Source organism: Pseudopipra pipra, chromosome 5 (assembly GCF_036250125.1).
Source record: "Pseudopipra pipra isolate bDixPip1 chromosome 5, bDixPip1.hap1, whole genome shotgun sequence".
In the NCBI taxonomy this organism is placed as follows: domain Eukaryota; kingdom Metazoa; phylum Chordata; class Aves; order Passeriformes; family Pipridae; genus Pseudopipra; species Pseudopipra pipra.
Window position 1 is genome coordinate 5,984,271 of NC_087553.1, and position 18,424 is coordinate 6,002,694.

Here is an 18,424-nt window from a genome sequence, read left to right on the forward strand (position 1 = left end):
CAACATGGATTTACCAAAACATAAATTATACCTGACCCAGCCAATTGTCTTCTGTGATGAAACACCTAGAGAGTGGATGAGAGGAATGCAATGTGCATTGTATAACTTGACCTCGATCTGGAGAAGGGAAGGCTTAGAGGGAACCTAATAGCAGATGTCCAATACCTACAGAAAAATAGAGCTAGGCAGGCTCTGCAGAGATGGGGAGAGGAAATGATGATGAATTCAAACATGGGAAGTTGCAGCTTGGTATAAGGAAAAAAATATTTAATGATGAAGATAAGCACTGGGATGTCTTAACCAGCGAGGTTGTGAAATCTCCATCCTTGGAGTTTTTCAAGGTCTGACTGGACAAGAATCTAAACAATCTGGTTTGAATTCACTGTTGGTCTTGCTTTCAGAAGAAGGTTAAACTAGATGACCTTAAGAGATCCCTTCCAACTTGAATGATTGTGTGATTTTGTGATTTAATACTTTGGTCATAAACTGAGAAAAATAAATATCCCACTCCTAGTCACTAAAGTCATAACTCCAATCCAGGGGATATTCCCCAAGCTGAATTATTTGGAACATTTTACTCCAAACTGGCCTACCTCATTGCCAATTAAGGGCAGGGTCAGGAATGCCTGAACCAAAATCTGATTAATGCAGTATTTGAAATGTTAAACTAGTCAGAAAATCAGTTACTGTAAATCTAAATCGCTGTTGTATGGAATATAACATTTTTGATTGTTTTAAATGTATCTGCTGTGTTAGAACAGGAGCTTGTACTATGAAACCTAGCCTTGATTTGATGCTCAGTTTCCCAAACTGTTGATTATTTTGTCTTCTGATCTAAATTCTTGTCACATTTCTGATGAAGCAAATACAGCAACTTAATGAAAAGATGATTACTTCTGTCTCTGGTTGTCCTGCAGGCTCTGTCAGTTTTTTTTCAGCTTGCATATCATCCCCTGTGTTCAGGAAACAAACAAAAAAAGCATTTGAAGCCTTGAATAAACATGGCAGCCACTTTGTGTTGAAGATGCTTTGTTTGTGCTTTGATGGGAAAATAGCTGTTGATCATTTAGTTTTCAGATAGCTTTGGAATGTTTTTAGTGTTCCAAAATGTATTTACAAACCAGAAAAAGAAGATTCAAGGAAGAGGTAACTATAGCACCACTGTTTGCTTCTGGAGTTTTGTATCAAGGGGCAGCCAAAGAAAATAGTTCAGATACTGAAAATGAAAAGGAGATTCAAATGTAAAGATATAACTTCTCTTTCTGTTGATTTTGTGCTAAATAGGACTGTTTATGTTATAATTAAACTAATTTTCTATATTGCAAAAACAAGGAAGGAGGAAAACAATTCATTCTTTTCTTACATTGGAAAAATTTCAAAGATGCGTTAATCTTACAGTCTTACAATGAGTACTTACATACAATGAGGCTATGAGTTCTTGTTTTATGTCTTCTAGAATTAAATCCTAGGAAGCTTTTATTCATGCTTAAATAACATTTCTGCCTGCATGCTTTTGAAGATACTGGACTGAGTTTCAAGTTTCTCTGTAGTTATCTTGGGATTTTAAACACTTTAAAAGAACTGAAGGTGTCCTCTAGGAATGTGCTACGAACATCATTATGTTACAAATAGTACACCTCTATGAAAATACAATATACATTGCCTCATCACCCAGATGAAGGTATTGAACAGAATCAGACCTAGCATTTACATCTTGGGTACACTGCTGGTTTCTAGCTGGTCTCCTATTTATAGGAAGAAGGAAAACTCTCCTAGTGTAGTTTTTTCATACATATTTATATATAGTAATAAAGTTTACTGTAGTAGAGAACTACATATATACTGATATATTTTTAAATACATGCAGTATATAAAATTGTGTTGGGTATTGTAACTGGCTTCAGTATCAGTAGCTATTGATGGCAGCTGGCAACCCTTTCCAAATTAATATTTTGTTCTTCATGAACAATGGTGGAATTTAATTAGAGCTGAAAAACTGATGCTTTTCAGATAAGAGACGTGAGAATATCCTAATGAAGGCAAGAATTCCTTTCATGCTTATTGGGTTGTTTAATGGAAGCACTCTCCTGTCGGCTTCCATGGGATTGCTCTCCTGTTCACTCTTTCTTCCTTACTTTCTTTTGCTATCATGTCCCATCATTTAGATTATATGGGAAAGTAGGAAAGCATCCAGGGCCTAAGTTGCCCTGACAACTTTATCCCAAAGAAGTAACTATCTGTATAATATTTTAGAAACTTGAAGGCAGACAGAGAAAGCTTCTGAGCCAAGTGCCCTGTGCTATTTACCATATCATACAGTTTTGCTAGCAAAATGTATAGTAATGCTAAGAGCACTGAGTATTAATTAACAGATTGTTCTGCATGTGTTTTAGCTCTTGTTTTTCTTATTTAATGTCCTCTTCAATGAAGAGTCTCTGTTCACATCCTGTAGAAAAAAACGAGCAGATTTAAATTATATTTTTTCTTCATAGAATATTAATGTCTTAAATATGATAGGGTAGAGAGCCGTGTTATACACTGCAAATACTTGAAGAGTGGTATGGGAACTATAATTATGTTTCAGTTTGGGGCATGTACAGTCTCTTCTGTACTATTTCCTTTGCATAGTTTTTCACATTTAATCAGTCATAATATCTCCTAGCAGACTGGTGTGTTCACAGTCACTGGCTCAACCAAGATCTAACTCAGCAGGAAATGTCTTCACCACTATGTGAGGCAGTTGCTCATGAAAGTTTGCTTGCTACCTCACTTCATTATTCACTTCAAAGTCTTCCATTGTTATAGTCTAGGTATAAATGATACTTACTTGTATAAAGTAAATCATACTACCTCCTTGGTTCCTGTGGTGAGCTTAAGGTTATACATACTGCATGCTTTTGGTTATGTAGGGAAATCAGAAATCTTTCTCTCCTTCCTGTATTTGTCCTTATCTTTAAGTTCTTAGCTGAATCTTTCACTAGGATGTTGATGATACGACCAAAGTGAAAATATTTGCTTTGCTATAGACCTGGAGACACCTCTGTGTTTTAGTTCTGGAGAGCTCACATTCTTATTTCACATGAATAGAAATAGTGACCAATCTGTATTTTATATACAATAGCACACTCTAGTGTGTATATTAATTAGCCATTATGGGCTGATTGTCGTTATGTTTAACTCAGTTTTTCATTGATTTAGTTCTGTTGCATTCATTATTATCATTTTTTCTCTATACTTGCATGAATTGGAGGAAATATATATATATCTTCAATTGATATATTAATCATAATGATTAACAGAGTCATTATGATGCTGACTGTTACAATTTTTTTAAATGATGCTTTGAAAGAAAGATGATTTTGTGGAGATGAAAATCTCATTGTAATGAGAGTCCAATATAATAATTATCAAAAGATACTTTGATATGCAGCCACTTCTTTCTTTTCAGGTAGCTGTGGTTGTTTGCCCTAATTTGTAGTATCAAGACTCTTTTGATGCCGTTTTTGGCACGTGTTAGGACAGTGACGCAAAATAATGTTTCTAAGCATCCACTTTAGATAATGCAGTTGCTTTAAATTAGCTGAGGAGAAAGTGAGACAGTGAGTACCCTTTTTTCCAGTTTGGTGTGTGGTTTCATTTATTGCTGTTACAATCTGTGTGCCATGCAGGCGTGCCAGAGCAAAGGTTGGTGGGGAATCTGTTCAGAGGTTGTGCGTGGAGCGCATTTTCCCCCAACAATTCAAGACAATCTACTTCTTAAAACGTTGCAGAAAGAGGTGTCAGCTTAAGGGTGAGCAAATATAATCAAATAAACTAAGTTTGAGGTCTTTACTGTCTTCTTCCCCAATCAGACCTCACAAATCCTCTACTGTGGATCTCTGCTGAGAGGTGTTGCCCCTACACTTCCCAGTACATGCAGACTCATGCCTGGCATTTCTGCTGAAATGTTGGATGTTAATTAAGAACCCTGTTTAAAATGTCTGTACTAAGAAAGGCTCACTTAGATCAAAATGATTCAAATAAAAGATGTAAGAGTGCTAAGGCTGTTGTCAGGCAGTGGCAAGCTGAAGGGAGGGTGCTCTGTAACCTTTCCTGCTGTCACAAGGTTTCTCTGCCCCATGGTGTCCTTGGGAACTGCTCCTCTCAGGAACTCACCAGGCGTTTGGATCCATCTGCCTCTGCAGTGGTTTGGTTCACAGGGGTCTAACAGAAGAAAAGTTAAGTCTGGAGTCACTTGAATTTTAGATTGTAAGAAAATTTTGAAAGTTCAATGCCATCTTCTCATCCTTCTAACTTAAGTTTTTATTTGATACATCTCTGAAGGTACATGCATTTGGTAGCAATTAGAGCGTGTATTTTTTTGAATAAATTGTTTGCAATGACATGTTTTCTCATATAAGAGTCACTAAATCAAAACTATTGAAACATTGATAACTGTTGAGCAATTAATTACCTGTTGCTTTCTGACTGTGTGCACACGATGCCTCATTCTCTTTGGGATGCTTATGTTAAATTTCTGTCAGTGTTCTGTGTGATATTCTGTCCATCAAAGGGCACAAGAGGAGGGTGGAAGTCCTCTGAAGATGGTTTTACTTCTTAACTCATGTTTGATTCCTTTCTTAAAACTGGGACCTACTTGAATTTAGCATATATATATCTAAAGAGTCAAGCTGTGTTCATTTCTTCATGAAAGATACCAAAAAATGAGAAAAATAATTGGTATTTACTCTCCTAGTTATAATTGTTATGTCAGGTGCTTATGTTGTATATAATCTTCTCCATGTTTTTGTACAGGAAAAGCATAAGCAGGAATTAGAAGACATGAGAAAAGCTGGACATGAAGCCTTGAGTATTATTGTTGAAGAATTCAAGGTAAATGAATTGCCAAGCTAACACAATTTTCAAATAATGTTATTGTAATAATATATATGACTTCCTACAGAGCAAACTTATTAGTATACTCTGCTTGTTCTGGTTGCTCAATCTCTTTCACTTTGAGACTGTCTTTTCTGTTTCAATTTAGACTGTTTGGTCTGAAATCTTGCATGACATGTTTTCTCAGCCTGCACTTTGGGAAACTTCAGCTAAAGTTGGTTAGCCATTTTCAGTAAGGAAACTTAAAACCAGAACAAACCAAAAATGCTGTCAATTGTGGTGAACTTTGGTTTGGATTGCTTATCACGAATCCACATGTTGGATCTCTTCAGTCCCAAGAGCTGCACTTTCAGGAAAGCAGCATCACAGAGCAATTCAGCAGGTTTTTATCAATGCAGCACTAAGAGAAGGAGTTATGGATTGAATAAGGCTGAATGTGTAATTCTTTCATGTTGTTTCTAGTTCCTGTCAGCTAGTGACATAAATGAACTGGGTGTTACCATGGATAAATCCATGTCTTCTGTTATGGAAACTGTCTAGTAAGAATTCCACAAATATGTGTCCGTTAATGCAACTTATACTAGTTTCATTAAAGGGAATCTATCCAGAAAAACGCTTAGAAAGTTTCCATTCCTGAGAAAAATTAGACATGGCCAATGGTGGTGTCCCACTTCTCCATACCTCCCTCATTTCACTTCTTGAAGAGAATTTTTCTTTTCTTTAAGAGAATGTTTCTTTTGCCTTACTTCTTTGGGGACCATTTTGCAATAGAAGTTCTCAAAGGGAAATTTTCTTTGGACTGTGCTACTTTGTATGGACCACTGAACATCTTCAATATCAGCATTTTTCATGTCTGTTCTGTGCCAGATGTGTAGAAAATATCTGTCTGTTTCTTTGTGAACTTGAATTTTGAAAAAGCCTGTGAGCAATTGGTAATTGCTGGACCTATGTTTCCTCCTTTTTTTTTTTCTGAAAATGCAAAAAAAATTGTGAAATGCAACATTTTTATAGTATTTAATAAAAGTTTTGAATGTTTTCTAGATATTATTTTTCGCCATTTTAATGCCTTTGTGTGAGCTAACGAAGAGTTTTTCATGGGTGATATTGGCCCTTTTAAGGAATAATTTCTTCATGTGTAGTTGGGTAAAGGAATATATTTATGTGCCATATGGATTTTTGAAGGCTGTTTTGCCAGTCAGCAGCAGCTGGGAAGATCTGATATTCCATCTGGAAAATAAGGATTGTGTTTTTCAGTTTCAGTGATTCAGCACAAAAGATTAGAAAGTTAATTGAATACTGTGTTTCTAAACAACATTTATATTTAGTATGTTTTTTCTCATAGAATGTTTATATTCAAGTTATATAAAGACATTCTTTAATACCAGGGAACGATGACATGAATGTACTTCATACAAGCCTTCCTGTTGCCTCATGTGGTTAGTTGCCATATTTTGAGCACTCTGATGAGAAATATCATATATACCAGCCTCCAAGTAAATTACTGCAATCAATATTCTCTGCAAACATGCAGCGACTTATTCTTCAGGGAAGCAAGAAAAATCAAAAAAAGATTGCTAGGTTTAAAAAAAAAACACAACCTTTTTTGTTGGTTGTTTATACTTTAATAACCTTTTCATTAACCCTTTACCATGTACTTTAAAAGAAAAAATAGCAGTGAATCATCAACGAAGTCACCAAAGGGAAAAAGTGATCTCTAGTTTTGTTTAAGAAAATAATCTCATGGATGCTTTTAAAATGTTAATTCATGGTTAATATTTCTATGTTGAAGAGAGTTAAGATTTTTTTTCCCCTTAAATAAATCAGTCAAATGTCTTTTTGTAATTATAACAATAATATTTTGCATTTGTGGGACTTTTTAACTGCTTATGTCTTTAGGAATTTATTCTGTTTTTCAGACATGTTGGCAGTTAGTTAGATAACCAAGTAAGGAGTCCTACATGTAGCATTTGTTTAAGAATGTAAAGTTAATCTGATTATTCCTTGCAGTGAAATACATAATTGTGAGATTCACTGACTCTTTTAATTTACTAATGATTCGCCATACTTAATTTTATGCCAAAATATGTCGTCTTTAGGATTTAAGGCTGTGTTACACTAATACGTATCATTTATAAGCAGAAGTGATTTTCATTTTCGGTAGATTTTGTACGTACTACTTAAGCATTCCCAAAATTACCTTGAGTATAGAAATTCACCTAAACAAGTCCACTGAATTGTTTAAAAGGTACGGAAAGGAACATCTTGCCTATGATGAACACAGTCTTATTTTGCATTCCTTGGGGTTCGGTAAAATGAACTGATGCAGATTATTCCAATCAAGGGATTGCTCAGGCCCAAATTAGGTTCTGTTGCAGTCATGACTGTTGGAATTCTGACTAATCCTCTCTGATACCAGTCAATTATACTTTTGTAATGCTTCTCCAAGCAGAGTTGACTGAATGTAATGCCCAACATTGGTTAAGGGTAGCTGTGTAAAAACATGAACTGCTCATCATTAGCCCCAGGAAATAATCCCCAGAATCCCTTAAACTCCAAATCCTCTAATTTAGGTATTGAAACTTTGACTTGAACAACAGTGGAAAAAAGTTGACTGACTTGGGTTTTCTGTATTCCTGGCATAGACAAGTGTTACTGCTGGTAGATTTGTGAAAGTGCCTTTACTTTGGTGTACAAAGGAAAAGAGGGTTGCTATTGTTTCACTTCTGTGTACAAGGTTGCCAAGTTAGTAACCAGAAACTCACAGTTTTCTTCCCTTTAGAGCTGATTGCACTCCTTACAGAGGTAGTGCAGCAGACTTCTGATGTTGATGTATCTTTCTACATTTGAAAATGGGTCACACTTTCTGATAGTAACTTCTTTGTATTTTGGGCAGTGATTTATTGCAAAAGGAACAGGATTTCTCCACACAGATCTTTCACTGGTATGGCATCCCCAGGCAGATCAGGCGCTCAAGTTTGAGGCCAAATGCTCTCAATTCCTACCCTTGCTGTAGGTCCTTCTTGACATGGCAGCAGTGTTGAAAATGCAGCTTACACAAGCAGTCAAACACAGAACGATCTTGTTTCAAGGACCTGGATATACCAAAGCCCTTAGAATTATTGCAGTTGTCTTTGGAATATTCACTTGCTCAGTGTATTGGGAAATCCACTTACAGAGACCATGAGATGTTTTGTAGCACAAACCCTCAAAAGCCTTGGCTATTGTTAAACATCTCACATTCTTATCTTTCTTTCAACAAATAAACCACTTACAAGGTAGTCACAAAATTTGTATTAAAAACACAGAAAAACAATTAAAATTAACTCAGTGTTCTGTGTAGGCCAGGTTTCCCCTTTTCATGTTTACCTAATTTTGTTTAATTTCTGTCCTTCATGTCATTATTTTTTTAAACTTTTATCCCTGGTAATTAACCACATTAAAGAAAAGTAAATGTAGATCTTGGAAATTATACTTGTGGGATCACGTCACATTTTAAGATATTTACCACAAGCAACATAAGAATTTCTTCTGTGCTTGTTTAGTCAGGCTTTTGTTCTGAAATTGTCATAGTTCTGTAAATAGAGGAGTTAAGAGTTTGAATCTGTTTTGTTTATAGTTCTCACCATATAAAATATCCTCTAATGTAAGCTTTAAAGAATATGAGCTTACAGGGAGGTGTATTTATTAGATGATTTTTATTTCCTTAGATTATTTTAGGCAATTATTAGTTTTCTAAAAGACTGCTTGCATGAATCAGATGTGTGTTTCCTTTTATAGAAATTAACTTTAAGATGCAAAGTTCCTTCCAGCCCTTGCTGCAGTAAGTTTTGTCTGTCAGTTTTCAGTGTTAGGTGGTGGGGATTTTTCAGATTTCCAGATTTGCAAAGTATGGAATATGTGGGGGCAATCAGATTGTCTTTCAAAAATATTTGTGTCAATAATAGACCTCTGAACTGAAAGGTTACCCTCTAATAAACAAAGGAAATTTAAAAAGATTTCATTACAAAAGAAGTTAATCTAGAATCAGGATATCTTTTTTTAGACATAGTTTATCCCTAGTGAGGGAAAGCTCTGAAATGTGGCCAGTTCTCAGCTCTTTAAAACATCAGCTTAGTTTATTAAGTTTCCAAGTTGACATCCTGGCTCAGAAAGTACTGACACATGAATAAAAGGATAAATTCAAAAGTTGCTGCAAGGGTTTGTATTTCACTTCCAACTTCTAAGCTTGTTCATGTGCAAATCACACTAGAATTCAAGTGAGCCTTGAATATAAAACAACATTGTTTTTTGTCATGAAGAGCTGATGGCTGGAAAAGGAGAGATTCCTTGTGATTTTTACAGTATGGGAGTACTCATGTATATCAGTGATGTACTATGGAAGTCTCTCTACAGAATTCAGATAAAAGCGAGGTGCAATCAAGTCTCAATCTTCCAAAGATCTGGCTACCAAAAATATTTTACTATAGTTTGAAACATCTTTATATTTTCAAAGTAGTTATAAAAATTGCAAGAAATCTCTCCCTCCCCTTTTAGTAAGGATGACTTTAATATCTGTTTATGAGTATGAAACAATAAATACAGTGTTAAATAGTATAATAATAGAAAGGTTTGATTAAGAGTGAGTTTGCAGTTTGTTTCTGTCAGGAGTCTGTGAGAACAGTGTTTTGTGGTAAATAAATCCTTTACACTCACGTCAGTAAAGCTGAGCTATGTAGATAAGCTCATCATAATATTCAAAGTGTGAGTTGTTGATTCTTACTGGGATACCACAAGCAGTTGAAAATGAAGCTGAGATTTTTATACCACTTTGCAAAAAACGCATTGCCTTTTTCTTGTGTTTTACCCCCTTTAATCCATAGCACCTAAATGGACATGTTTCATTATCACTTGAAGGGAGTCTCATCTGGAAATAGCCCAATGGTGAAAATGTGCAATATCTTGGGATGAAGTGGATAGGTTGAATTCTGTTGAAAAAGACATTTTCAAGAATCTTTTAAATAGTTTTATTTATATAGTCTGTATCCTAGCTCATAGCTGAATTATAATACAACTAGTTATGTGTACATTTTTTATTGAGGTAATGTATCTTTTCTGCAGGTCAGGAAAGAATTTCAGTTGTGTCCTCTGCTCTGTTTTCTCATTCAATAAGTGGTTAACTGTATTTCACCCTTAAATAAAGTAGTAGAAAGTAATTACTGGTGGAGACAGGTTGCTGAATTAGATGACTCATTGTCTAATGCTATGAAGCATAAAAATTCTTATGTTCTATTGCTGAAGCTAATGCTGACATTTAAAATAGTTCATATGTTTGACGCAGTATGGTAACTTTACTTCTCATTAGTAATTTTATTTTTAAAGACAACTAGTTTTGGTCACCCTAACTCAGCAGTTTTGAAGTAAAGAAGATGTTGGGTATACTGGCTTGTATTTAGTTATTTAAGCAACTTAATGATGCTTGAGCAGGATATTCTTTTGGGTTGACTAAGGGTTTTGATGCAGTGCTTTTAAGTAGCATTCTAGAACATAATCCAGTGGCATGTACATCACGATGCTGGTTTCATGCTGATGTTACATGTGGGTTTTTCAAACAATGCTGTGCATCTGGGAGGCCTGTGTTTTGCATGGGTCAGAGTTACTTTTATACTGTTTTTCAGAACAGATAAGAGGGGGTAATAAAATCTACTTTGTTTTTCTTCTTGACTGTTTTTTCTCACTAGCTTTTTTCTCCAATAAGAAGAGGGACTTGAAAGAAAGAGATTTGGTAATTTGTTGCTCTTAGGGAATTTGGGAAGAATTGGGGGTAATGGTCTCTATTTTGGCTATTTAATTCAAGAAGGATTCTCATAAATTGTAGCTTCTGGCCATACAACAAACTCTGGGTAAGTAGCTGTGGTTTCAATTCCCAGTAGAATGAAGACAGTATGCACTAGGGCTGTGCAAATAGGGTTGTATTAGAAGTGGGCTGGAGGGTCTGTGCCATGGTTTCAGCAAAACCACAGTCATTGCACTTCTGCTTTTTCAAGTATGAGGACAAATTTTGGAGATGATCTAGTACCCGATACATAACACAGCCTGTAGAAATATGGGATAAATTTTTGTGATCAGTTGTCTTTTCTAATATTTAAACTTTTGGTCTCATATTGGGTACAGTACAATGTTTTAGTCTCTGGTCTGCAGGCAGGGATGCAGTTCTCCAATATTCCCACCATACAGGTAGTGTGCTGTGGATTACATTCCGGGGCTACTTAATTCTCTGATCATTGCTAAAGCATGTAATTAAAACATGTTTATTCCCTTGAGGATGCCCCAAGGTGATTATAGATCTTATTATGATGGCTGGATCTAGTTTCAATTCAGGGTCTTCTAAAATTATTCTAAGGTATGAAACTTAAAGCTAGGGTTAGTTCTTTATCTGAGCTCAAACAGATTCAGACTAATTTACTTAGTTTACTTGGTTTAATTTAAAAATATTTTGTACTGTCATTTAAATCTGGGAAGATTTTTCTAACAGTGTGAGGAAATAATGGTTTCTGTGATTTTCATAACCCATCATAAATGAAACTAAAATGAATATGAAGACTCTGTAGAGAGCTTATTCTTAAGTTGTTTCAGTCTCTTTGTTCTGTGAGAAGCCACCAGGCATTTTTGAGTATCGAAGGAAAAGCAGGATCAATTCCCTGATAGCTTTTTTGGGTTAGGAGAGAGATCAGAGAGTGGGGAAGAAGCAGGATTTCTTGAGTGGTTAAAAATGTTTCTGATAGTCGAAGTTGTAGAAGATGACTTGATTTGCTGTCGTTGTCCTACAAGTCCTGTTATTTGGGCCATTCTCTGGGAGCAGCCACACTGTTCCTGTTAAATATGAGCATCCATGTATTACTCCTTAGCTTTCCCATTAACAATGTGAATTTGTTCTTTAAAAACCTCCCCAGAGTTGGTCATGAATATGTCAGAAACAACGAACAGAAAACTTAAGACAGTTTGGTGATGGAGTATAATGTGCATTGGGAATATGAATAATTTCCAAGTGGCAAAATAGCAAGTAGAACATAGAACTTCTCCCAAATAAATTCTAACATTTAGATTGCTTTGTCATACAACTAAAACATATTGTTTACAGACACTAGAACATGTTCTACCTCTCCTGCAGGGATCTACAAGGTTCGAACACATTCTACAATTCAAATATTGTCATTCATTGCACTGTAAAGGCTGCTTAACTGACAAAACCCACGAGATATGGATATTAGAATAAGAACTATAATCAACGAATCTTGGAAATTTTAGTTTGGCTTCATCTGTAATGGTTTGAGAGCTTTGTGAAAGTCAGGACTGAGGCAGTATGAAGGCTCCTAATTTTTCCTTTTTGTTAAATTCAATAGGCTTTAGTCCCGTTAAGATGAGAGGAGCATATTAGGACTTCCCCATCTCTGGAAGTGTGCAAGGCCAGGTTGGATTGGGCTCTGAAAAACCTGGTCTAGTGGAAGGTGTCCCTGCCCATGTCAGGGGGTTGGAATGAGATGATCTTTAAGGTCCTTTCCAACCCTTAACATTCCATGATTCTGTGATTCTGTGATGACCCTTGCCACCCAGTGTCAAGGAAGTTCATTGCACGATACATAGAAGGATTAATTAATTAACAAGAGCACCCATATTGAAATCCTACCTTTTAACTTCATGCAACAGATACCATGGGCTACATTCTGCTGTAACCTTATTGAAATGATTCAGTGAGCCATTAAAAGGAGTCTGCTTCAAGAATGCCAGCTTGATATCAGGTCACTGGCCATAGGTTTGTGGAACATTAGCCCACCAGGGTAATCATGTAATTAATTAAGGAAGAAAGTGGTTCTTCAGCACTGATAAGAATTGTTGCCCAGAATAGCAATTAATGACAAGATTTTAGTGTCACTGTACTGAAGAAAGTTAGAGATGCCTATCATCGAGTAGCCAAATGTATGTTTTAGTTCAGTGAGTAAATCACTAAATTATTTTTTTTAATTAGTAATTTGAGTAGTTGATTATCTTGAAATTTTCCAAGGCTTTGGATGGATATCTTGCCCCTCTTCTGTATTTCTCATCAAGAAACCTGATTCTTGGAAGTACTGTGCTACATAGGAGGAGTTTTCTCTCCTTCTCCTTAGTGGGCCAACAAGTGGAATAGTCAAATAAAGGATCGGTCCTGTGGTACTATTTAAACTGTGTTACTAGTGTTTATGATAAAAAAGAAGGCTTTTGTTTCTAAAAAGAAAAATAGTAATAATAAATTAAATTTAAAAATTTAACAACCTCTACATGCCATCCAATGAATAATAATTATTTCCTTGAAAACTGAAAGTTCTTTATGCCATTTAATAGGATTTTAACAGTTGCCAGTAAAGTTTACAGAGCAAAGTGCAGAAAGTGACTCAACCCTTGGCATGAGCAAGAAATGCCATTGCAGCTTAATGACAATTCTGTTACTGTTTTACCTAATATCAGAATTTTTTATTTTCTTTTGTGCCAGTTACATTAAACATTTCTTGCCACAATAGTTTTGGCAAAAAAAGAACCCATACCCCAAAGTACAAGTTTAATTTGTGCCAGTGATATGTGGCAATTCTATTTTATACAGAGTGAGATTTAGTATATAAAGTTTCATATATAGAAGTTGTACTTCTTTGAGAAGTGAGTTTATTCCTATTGCTTGAATTTCTATCAATAAAAGAAATAAATTTAGTTGGAAATAAATTGGCTTTTTTTGAAAGTAAACCTATGGTTAGGGAAATCCCATGCAAACACCAGTAAGTGTATTCTTACACTTTGATTAAAGCATATGTTAAGCATAATTTTTAACCTTTTAAATCACTGAACTTGTGCTGAAAACTGCTGCCATACTATAACAGGACTGAATAACAGCATAAGAGGACAGTTCGTGGAAAATTTGAAAAGTTAGTTCAAAAATTGTCAGAAGAATTTAATTTTTTTTATACATTTCTGGGTTTTATTTTAAAGTATTCAAAATTTTATTTAATGTGTGTCTTGTGTTCCATGAATGAAATATATCTCTGAAATAAAGACTATCTGAAAGACGGGATTTTTTTTCTTCGTCTGCATTTAGGCCAAAGGTCTGTTTTCTGCAAAACTTACGTCTGTTTTAACTTACACAGTCATTTTGACTACTTCTCTGTATGGATTACTAGTTAAAAATAGTTTGCTACGTTGTGTATAAATAGCCTGAAGAATATTTGAAAAGTGGCATGGATATTTTATAATATTAGGGAAAAGGACTTATGTAGCCCGAGTTAAGTAAGCCCCGCGTTAGAACAGCACCGTGAGCGGAATTCATCACAAACAGTAACTCTTTTTTTCGCGTGTCTTGAATTTTTGTCTCTCTCCTTTTGCTTTCAGAAGTTCTGCAGAGTTGAGCCAGGCGTGTGTGAATGCACACATGTGGGCACACACGTGCTCACACGCAGAGTTCCTAATCGTAGCATGTCTTTGTTACTGTCTTGGTACTTTGACTTTCCACACTTCGACTTCCACTGCTTCACATCTGAGTGTGAACATCCTGGGGGGGCGTTCTTTTATGTTTTCAGTTACTCAGAATTTCCATCTGCTTTTACTTGACTTGTGGTTGTGAAGATCATGCTTGGCCCATGGGATCTTACACAGTGCCGAGAGGATGTGGAGTTTTGTCAGCCAGGGAAATATGTCTGGCTTTTTTTTTTTTTTCTTCAGCAGCTTTCATATGCTTCTCTTCTTGTGTGGTCCCACTAAACTGAGTATATTTAACAGAAATACTCTCCCTCTCTATCTTCTGTGTGCTGCTGTCTTTTAGGCAGTCTGTATAAGAAATCTGAGATCCAAAAAATGTTAGTCCTGACTGAAAATAAGGTAGTGTTACACAGAAAGGTACTTTAATAGTTGCACATTCCAAATTTATAACAGCATTCCACATTCTGGTTATGGACAAGTCTTAGTGGATCTGCAGTTACCAATAAACATCCCAGTTATATCTTTCTTGAATATTCTGTGCTTTCTTTTTGCAGGCACTGCTACAATCTACAGTTCAGCAGCAAGAAGCAGCTATTGAAAAGCAGTATATACTAGCAATTGAAAAACACTCTCACAAATGTGAAAAGCTTCTTAATGCTCAGGTATGGATGTGCACATGCAAAAAGCTTCATGATTTTCTCTTAGTTTCAGCTCTTTTCTGTTTGAAAAAAATATTAACATATATGATCCCCAAAGAAAATAATCAATCTTTCGCCTTGAGTCTTCAGCCTACCAGTAAACACAAGTATTTAAAAATGCAAAATAAATAAGGACTCTTCATCTGTATCATTGAAACCTGCTTAGAGGAGATTCAAAAATTTTTAGCACTGAGAAAAAGTCTTGGAGCAACTTAATACTTACTCCTTTAACAGCTGCCATTTTCTGTAGTCTCGGAGAAACCATGCAGTCATTTTTAATTTATGTAGTTAAAATGCAGGATTTAATTGTAAGGCATTTGCAGGAATTTTTGATTCAAATTTTTTGATAGTTCTTTGGTGATAGAAACAAACATCTGTTGTCCACCCCTATTTTTATTTGATGTAAATCTTATCTAAAAAATAAAAAACTAGCTATGAGGAATTATATAATATCCAGAAATACTATATTCTATATATATAATAGGTGTAAATTGGTTCACTTACCATGACTTGAGTGAAAATACACTGCATAGCAAGTGTTTGAAATCACATCAATTGCTGTTGAGTATCTGAACACCAAAACCTGTTTTGCTATCAATAGGATATTGGTTTGACTTAAGTACAGCTCTTGAACCAAAATAATAATGACCATTAGTATAGAAGTTTAAAAGAAAGAAAAAGCTAATATTCTAATAGCACCCTGAAGGTGTTTACATTGCAGTTTACAGTTACCTTTTAAGTACTGTTAGCAACAGTTCAGCTAAAAATACAAACAATAATATTTTTTTTCCATTTTCTTGGGATATATCAGATCTAAATGCATCGAAAGTCCACTTGAAGCACTCCACCATTTCCAAAAGTGTTTTAAGACCATTTGACTGTTCTGACCATATCAATTAACTTTTAATGCAAGCATGTATTAAATACAAAAGCATCTGTGTAAACTGATGTAATAATGTGGAGAAATCTACTCCATTGTGAATGAGGAGTTTATTGCACAGAATTACAGTTATTAAATGCTATGCCTTAAAAGCGAGTAAAAATTAATTTTAGGAAAATGTTTTGTGTTATTGAAATGAACATATCATTTACTGGCTTGATATCTCTTTCTGAGTGTTAAAAAGCAGTGAATCTCATGAAATCTGGAAGTCTTCTCATAGGAAGACTTTTGAGAGTGCACATAGAGATTGAGCAAAAATTTGCATCTGTGATCTTACATTTGCATCAAAACCCAAAAGAGCCACAGAAATGTGTAAACATGTACAAGAGGTTCAGATTTACCTGGGGAGAACCCGGCAGTGTAAAGGAACTGTTGTGGTCTTAGGATGGGAGAGTAGTTATGACATAACAGAGTGTCCAGTTCACATCATGTCGACATTTAACACCCCTTTGAATCTCAGAATACGTTCAAATTTTGTTCACAAACTTCCAAGTCATTTCTCGTTCAACTAATTCAAGGTTTTTCACATTTAATTGTTACATGAGACTGGGATTTTGAAGACTAATCAAATAGACAAGTGTGGGTACCGGTGGTAGAACTATCAGGTTTAAATAAGTGGGATTTATACCGGCAAATTTTGTTCACTCATAAATCTTTGTTGGAAGAGATCTGAGAAATGGGTAGTATGGTTTTATTCTTTTTGAATTCTTAAATGTATGTTTTGGTGGTTGTTTAACATTTCTTTTCGTTCAAATCACTTTGTTAGGTGATTTGAGATCGATGACGTTACTGCTAATGTTTACACACCAAATAGCTTAATATTTTGTTATGGGATTGTACATGCATAGCCACCTTTACATGGAGAGTTATGAGTATTTGTATCACTATAAAGAATATTTTTTGGTGGAGCACAAGTCACACACTGGAAGTATCTTCTCTAAGCAAACATCACATTTTTTTTTGTTCCCTTCTAATGCTCTTGCCTTACAAGCAGTATTTTGCCTTCCAAGTTTAAAGCCCATGTAAAACTTTGTCAACCCACATAGTTTTTTGTCCTCATTTTCCATTACTTTTAAATTTCCTGCTGTTTTATCTCATGTGATAAATCCTTTCTCATGCTTCTCCCTAATCTCATTTTCTCTCCTGAATTCCCTTACCTCTCCCTCCCAAAAGTGTCTTCAAGAAGGAGGAAAGGCTGTTTTTCTCCTCTTGTCTTTAAGCTCTTGTTGGAATTAATTGAAGTTTTTGATTTTTGAAGATTTATTTTATCAGGGTGTTGTGCCTGTGGTGGAGATGCAAGTTAGAATCCTGCCTAGAGAGGTACCATCCTGCCAATACATTCAGTGTACAAGGCCATGTTTTCCATAACAGGGAAAAGTGAAAGGCCTGGTTCTGTGGTTCTATTCCAGTTTCCTGCAGGACAAATACCTGCAATTCATCTGAGACTGTTATGTGTAAGGCTTGGCAGCACACTGGCTAATTACAGGTAACATTATGGATGATGATCACTGGAATGGATGCTTCCCAGGGAACAATCTCCAGGGCTGCTGGTTTTTTCAAGGAAATACACTCTTATATCAAAAGCAGGGCAGGGGGGGATTCTGCTCCTCTGCCCCGCTCTGGGGAGACCCCCCCTGCAGTGCTGCCTCCAGCTCTGGGGGCCCAGCACAGCAAGGACATGGAGCTGTTGGAGCGAGTCCAGAGGAGGCACCGAGATGATCAGAGGGATGGAGCAGCTCTGCTGTGAGGAAAGGCTGAGAGAGTTGGGATTGTTCAGCCTGGAGAAGAGAAGGCTTTGGGGTGACCTAATTGTAGTCTTTCAGTACCTGAAGGGAGCCCACAAGAAAGATGGAGAGAGACTATTTCCAAGGACCTGTAAAGGTCCTTTTCAAGGACAAGGAGGAATGGCTTCAAACTGCCAGAGAGCGGGTTTAGATTGGATATCAGGAAGAAATTCTTCCCTGTGAGGGTGGTGAGGCCCTGGCACAGGTTGCCCAGAGAAACTGTGGCTGCCCCATCCCTGGAAGTGCCCAGAGGTGGGTTGGATGGGGCTCTGAGCAACCTGGGATAGTGGAAGGTGTCCCTGCCTGTGGCAGGGGCACTGGAAATGGATGATCTTTAAGGTTCCTTCCAACCCAGGCCATTTGGTGATTCTATGATGCCAACATTTGAAAAAGCAAACCAGGCATTCTTGTGACTTATTCAAGGGCTCCAGTGTCCTAATATCCCTAATCAATGAATAGGACAAGAGAACTCTTCTCCTCTGTGCTAAAAATTAATGTCATACATTGAATTTTTAGGAAAGCTGTGCATGTCAGTTTTACATTTCTAGCTTTTGAGGATATCAGAAAATGTCATTGGAAAACCCATATGAGTTTATTACAAGTTCGGAAATCACAAATGTCATCTTTATTTTTTTTCTGAGACACAAACATTT

General features: G+C 36.0%; 1 protein-coding gene across 8 annotated transcripts in view; it reads left to right on the plus strand.

The window, feature by feature from the left end:
• Positions 1-18,424, plus strand: part of CCDC91 (coiled-coil domain containing 91) — a 119,591-nt gene that overhangs the window by 50,101 nt on the left and 51,066 nt on the right. For 6 of the 8 annotated variants that reach the window (XM_064654271.1, XM_064654273.1, XM_064654275.1 and 3 more), the window contains exons 7-8: positions 4,795-4,872; positions 14,904-15,011. In XM_064654271.1, the coding sequence (XP_064510341.1) occupies positions 4,795-4,872; positions 14,904-15,011 (186 nt within the window). The remainder of the gene's footprint in view (positions 1-4,794; positions 4,873-14,903; positions 15,012-18,424) is intronic. The other 2 variants (XM_064654276.1, XM_064654272.1) reach the window with 1 other exon arrangement.